Source organism: Mytilus galloprovincialis, chromosome 14 (genome assembly GCF_965363235.1).
Source record: "Mytilus galloprovincialis chromosome 14, xbMytGall1.hap1.1, whole genome shotgun sequence".
NCBI lineage: Eukaryota > Metazoa > Mollusca > Bivalvia > Mytilida > Mytilidae > Mytilus > Mytilus galloprovincialis.
In genome coordinates this window covers 41,207,090-41,213,097 of record NC_134851.1, presented here as the reverse complement: position 1 = coordinate 41,213,097, position 6,008 = coordinate 41,207,090, and the positions used below count along the sequence as shown (strand labels likewise).

Below are 6,008 nucleotides of genomic sequence, written 5' to 3'. Positions count from 1 at the left end.
CATGTTGAACAACAACGAGTATGGGACCACCTTCCTCCGGGTAAAAATTTCTACGTTAAATCCCAATGAATGTTTTGATAATTCGAAAAGAAATAATTCGAAATAAAAAATTCTAGAAGTTGAGAATAGTTTTTGATTATATAAGCCTCATGCAAAGACTTTCTTGTTTTGGAATACAGCTACTTTTCAATAACATTGCCTTCATTCAATACACACACACAGCTTTGAACCCGATAACAACCCACTAAACGGTATGTTGTGTAACCATAGAGGCAAATATATTAGGGGCATTACTTTTGTTATGACCAATCTACTATTGTACTCACAAATTGGTTATCTACACGGTCTTAAAATAACTTTTTCTTTTTATCAACATAAACATATAAATACGAATGCGATTTAAATTTTCGCGACGATTTAGTCGAATCACATTTGGTACATTTACCATTTACTTGAATGGGAATTTTCACTGAAAACGAAAGTAATTTTAAGTTACCTCGGTTAATAAAAAACAAAAGACACAGCTTTTTTGTTTAAACAAACTGTATAGGTAAGTTTAATCTAACAATCCTACCACTTCAAAATAGAAAAGTAAAATTTCTAATGATAAAGATGACAATACAAATCGTTTGTTTACGTCGGTAACCAAGGCTAAAAATAGACGCGTACAAACCATAATTTCGAAAATAACACATAACAAGTTTGTATGTAATGATTATTTGAAAACTACATGCAAAGGCATGTTGATGTGTTTTAAAATTTAATTGAGATACTGAACTGTCTGGACTTTCTTTCTTTTTTTTAGCCTCGGCTTGGCTGTTCATTTTCTTTTTTAACCGCGGCCTTGACTATTTTTTTCTTTTTATCCACGGCGTTGTCTTTTTTTTTCTTTTGAGCCACGGCGTTGTCTGTTTATCTTCTTTTTTTAGAAACGGCGTTGTCTGATTATCTTCTTCTTTAGCCACGGCCTTGTCTGTTTATTTTCTTTTTTAGCCACGGCGTTGTCTGTTTATTTTCTTTTTTAGAAACGACGTTGTCTTTTAATTTTCTTTTTTTAGCCACGACGATGTCTGTTTATTTTCTATTTTTAATTTTAAATGTTCCTCTATATGGTATCTTTCGTCCTTCATTTGTAGATATACAGACATTTAAATGAAAGACGTTTTTTTTTCTGCATTATGATGAAAATAAATGTGTTTTCTTTTATAAAGAACACACAAACACTGAAGCTTTGTTTATTCACCAATATCTCTTTGAATTTACTTATATTTACTTCACATCAAAGTCATAGTGTTCATCTCTGATAAATACGAATTGCCAATTTTCTTGATATTTCTCTGGACCAAAGACGCTTATGCAGAGACTCCCCTTTGCAGGCTATTTTATTTTAATTCTTATTAAAGTTTATTATCTTCACTATTTGATGTTTTCTTACTATATTTAGACATCGATAGTTTGCTTATATTTCCATACTCTCTTCTTTACAAATTTTGGCAAACTATTAAAGACATTTTAGTCTATATATTTCAACTGTACATGTAGTATACGATATTTTATGTTTTCAAAAGATTAGTTCCAGGAATTTCTTACAATCTTCATAATGTGAATATTTTGTATTATTATACTTCACGTTAAAATGCTATATTTTGATTTGCTGATACGAGGGTGATAATCTACTCTATCACATGGCTTAGATGGTGAAATTTGTTGTTAATGTTACCCTCTCGCCAGGACCATTCATAACTCGATAGTTTAACTCTTTACCGTTCCTATGACCCGAATTCGGGTCATAAGCCTTTTTTTCGTTATCAGTGAAAAGTATCCACATTTTAGATAGGTGTTGTTTAAAATACATATACTATGTTATACATTTTTAAAAAGCTTAGGTTCTCAAGATTTTAAATATGTAACTGTCATCGGTAAATACTTGTTTTAATTTACTCAAAAAAAGACTTATTAAAAAAACACAACCCGAGAAAACTGCATAAAATTACCGCCATTTAACAAATTTCAAAGCTGCAGTTGAACAGAAAAAAAGGGTATTAAATTCCAATCGCACTTCCATGAACGGATTCTCGAATATTCAATAGACAAAACTAAAACTTTTGGCCGATTTATTTTTTCTAAAATCACTTTTATTTTTTTTCAAGAATGATTTTCTTAAACGTATGGTCGTTACTGACCAACAGTTAGCCGTTGTTTTTCTATGTTTCCGACATTTGGACTCGTATAACTTGATACGTATTTAAATAGGAAAAACTAAATTTAGCTGCTTGTTCCTTGTTAAATTATCTAAATTTTGGTGTATAATACATTTTTATTAGTCTAATAATTACTTCACAATGATCAGAGAAAGATTCAAGTCGGAAGATGAAAAACGGAATTTTTTCCGTCCGTCACAACTTGTTATTTGTTAGAATTTTATATCAAAATGGCTACGCCCCCGACAGAAGTTGACGATGAAATAGGTTAGATTTTCTTTAATTTGAAAGTCCCTTGAACTTGCATTGAACATAAATTTATTGTTGTAGTAAAATTATGAAACAGATTTCTTAAAATCTCATTACGATACTCCATATAGATGAAAATGGACCTCCGGGCAGAAGTTTTATGTCGAGCTTGAGTACGAACTATATTTTTCGTTTAGATTTCACTTTCTGAAACATGAACCAGCCCTTGTAATTAAAAAAAAAACACACTGAGAGAATCACAGAGATATCCGATGACATATTTTACGGACATTCTAATGATTCTTACATAATTTTTTGAACTGATGTAGTGTCAGAAACAAAAGTGGGTGCTTGAGTACGATGCCGTGATGGTATTGAAAAATGGGCGTGTCCAAAGTAGTCTTTATTTTTTTGTGTAAAAAAATGTTACCCATAAACCATACATGTGCATGTCCCGAATGATTTCCTCAACATATTTTTGTTATTTGTTTGTATTTGTTCCGGAAAATGTGAAATGCATATTTCTTATTCTCACTCAGATTTTGATGACTATGAAGAGCCTTATACAGATGAAGGAATGTCTGAAGAAGAGGAAGATTATTTAGACTATTTGCTTGGTGACAATGAGGAGGAAATGAATGATTTCGATGATCCATGGATACCAGCAGATACTTATATGTTTGTAATCAAAATTACACGATAAGGCAGATTTTCTTATTTCATTAAAAAACATTATCAATAAATAATTATCATGATCATATATCAGTTTGAATAGCTAATAAATATTTGTTTCAATCAACTTACAATACTACGGTGTAATGAAATAACCAGCTCAAATACTTGTATGCACACTAGAAAAACATAATCCAAATTTGCTTGCTTATTATCTAAAATGCTGAGCGAATGCTATTTTTATTGACCAGATCTACTTTCTAGACTTTATTTCAAAGCTTCGTGTTGAAGGCCGTACCGTGACATATAATATTTTACTTATATGAATTGTTACTTGGATAAAGAATTGTATCATTGGCACTCATATCATTTCTTTCTATTCTATATTCTATGCATCTTTATTAGCTTTCAAATTCAAAATTAGCTAAGGCTCTATTTTTAGCCGTTTTCACTAATCATGCTAATAGCATCTTCTGCTTGGCAATTTAGACTTTTTCCTACAATCCCTTCAATACCATCAGATCACTTTAGACCTTTCACTGTCCAATTAATGAAGAAGACCTTGTACATATATAACATAATTTCTAATAATTATTTAAGATTTTTCATGTCATTTTTAACAGATCTTCACAATCATCAGTTGAAAGTAGTTCAAGTTCATGTACCCTCAATAGTACCAGGATCTACTGGAAAGATGAAAACAGCAATGATGATGGGGCTCCAGATCCAAGAACAGTACAGTTTAAACCAAACAAGAAACCAGGCATACAATTTGGAAGATTGTCTAGGTAAAATTATAGTCTTATAGATAAAAAAAATGTTAACTACATGTACTGTTCAAAATTTATTAACAATTGTCTTCATTACTTAACTACATTTCCTACACCTAACTATACTTTTCAGTGAGAAAAAGATGTGAATTAAAATTATTTTTGAATCTCAGTGTAAATAAAAAATAAATTCTATTTTAGAAAAGTTTCCATAAAATTTCAACTATTGCTATTTATTTACAGACACACATTGAAGTTATTGACCTCTCCTGTTGATTTCTTTAAATTGTTTTTAACTGGTATGTTGCTCACATCCCTCTGCTTGTCTACAAATCAACATGCTGCATATCATATCAGGAATGGTAAATTTCAGTCATATGCTGGGCCTAATGGAAGTTGGGAAGTTGTTACAGAGCAGGAGATGGAAAAGTAAAACTTAAATAATGTCATGAATGTAGCAACATAAATGAAAACAAGGAATATTGTACATATGCATGCCGAAAATTTAGAAAGGACATATTCAATGAACATGATGAAAGCAAATACTTTCATTTAATGTACTTGTAGCATTCTTTCATTTTATTAATAATGTTCATGCATGCAATATATATATATATATAAAAATAAGATGTGGTATGATTAGAAATGAGACAACTCTCCTCAAGACCAAATAAACATATTGAATATTGCATGAGACACTATCTGGCTTGTAAGTCTGTGTTATAGTTTTTAAATCATCTAATTACAAGCACATCATTTGGATTAAATGTCAGTACTACATAAAGATATATACATTTGATTCTAATAATGCAGTTTCATTAAAAAAAAGGTTTTTTCAGAAAACCATAAAGATGCCTGGATTAATGTTAAATTAATTTCAGATTACTTTCTGCAAATATCTATTATTTAAGATTTTTTAGGTTCATTGGTATATTGATATACATGTCCTTTATGAAACTCAGTTCTGTTGACCGCTACTGGAGTAGAGATGCCCTGTACAGATTCAATCCTGTTCCATCCTGCATGTCATGTGTAAGATTTAAGACCATCCTTTCATTTCTACAGATTACACCTTTACCTGATGTTAACAAAGGTGAGAGACTGTCCAGGAAATTAATTCTTACATTAGTTAAGTGTATGAATTATTATTGTTAAATAATGATATTTCTGTCCTATTTACTTTAAAATTAGAAAAATATGTTTTGTACCATGGGTGTTTCAATATACTATCTTATCATATGTTCTCTATCAATCTGTGTTTACTGACTGACTTAGTATTATATGAATGTTGAATTTTGTGTTCAGTTTATTATCATAATTAGTGTACACGCAACATAATCTTCTTTTTTCATGTTTTGTAGATAATAAACTTACAAGAGTAGAACCAATCATTGAACATGTAAGAAATATTTCAAGAGAACTTTTTCAATCTTATGAAAAGATTGCTGTTGACGAAAGAATTGTTAAGTCAAAGCATAAATGGAGTGGAATAAGACAATTTATGAAAGATAAACCTGTTAAATTTGGGATTAAGCTTTGGGTATTAGCTGATACCATTACTGGCTACACATGTGATTTTTATGTTTATTTAGGGAAAAAAAGAACTCAAATTACCGATTTATCAAAAGGTCTTGCATATAGTGTAGTTATGAATTTAATGCCAAATTATTGTAATCAAGGTTATAGGCTTTTTATTGATAGTTTTTATACAACTTTACATTTAATTAATGATTTGTTAGACAAGAAAGTCTACACCATAGGAGCTGTTCGTGGAAACAGTACTGCAAAGCCTAGTGTGTTTAAGAAAAATGATGGCTGGGAAAAACTTGCGGGTAGGGGTGACTTTAGATGGCATAGAGAGAGCAGATTTTTAACAGTTCAGTGGAAAGATTGCAAGGTAGTGACAATTGTTTCCCCTATACACACAGGTAGTAAAGTATCTGGTTGTACCAAAACTTTTCAAGCCAGAACTGGTTGGAAAAAACAGGTTGTAAAGCAACCAGAGTGTATTAAAAGTTATAATGATGGTATGTTTGGTGTAGACAAGTCAAACCAATATCTATCAAGGCATCGGTGTTATATAAAAACTAAATTTCATTGGTGGAAAGTATTGTTT

The 6,008-nt window shown here is 30.6% G+C and overlaps 1 protein-coding gene across 1 annotated transcript; it reads left to right on the top strand.

Annotated features, from left to right (window-relative positions):
- The first annotated feature begins 2,316 nt into the window (after positions 1-2,316).
- Positions 2,317-4,780, top strand: LOC143059189 (uncharacterized). The gene is made up of 4 exons (XM_076232678.1): positions 2,317-2,468; positions 2,990-3,128; positions 3,746-3,910; positions 4,136-4,780. Exons 1-4 carry the CDS (start codon positions 2,432-2,434, stop codon positions 4,323-4,325), a joined length of 531 nt encoding a protein of 176 aa, XP_076088793.1. The 5' UTR covers positions 2,317-2,431; the 3' UTR covers positions 4,326-4,780.
- Positions 4,781-6,008: the final 1,228 nt, after the last annotated feature.

Excerpts from the sequence above, each read along its gene's own strand:
- LOC143059189 (XM_076232678.1), top strand. The coding sequence starts at position 2,432 with ATGGCTACGCCCCCGACAGAAGTTGACGATGAAATAG. Across the intron at positions 3,129-3,745 it reads ATACCAGCAGATACTTATAT|ATCTTCACAATCATCAGTTG; the intron begins GTTTGTAATCAA and ends CATTTTTAACAG. Across the intron at positions 3,911-4,135 it reads CAATTTGGAAGATTGTCTAG|ACACACATTGAAGTTATTGA; the intron begins GTAAAATTATAG and ends ATTTATTTACAG.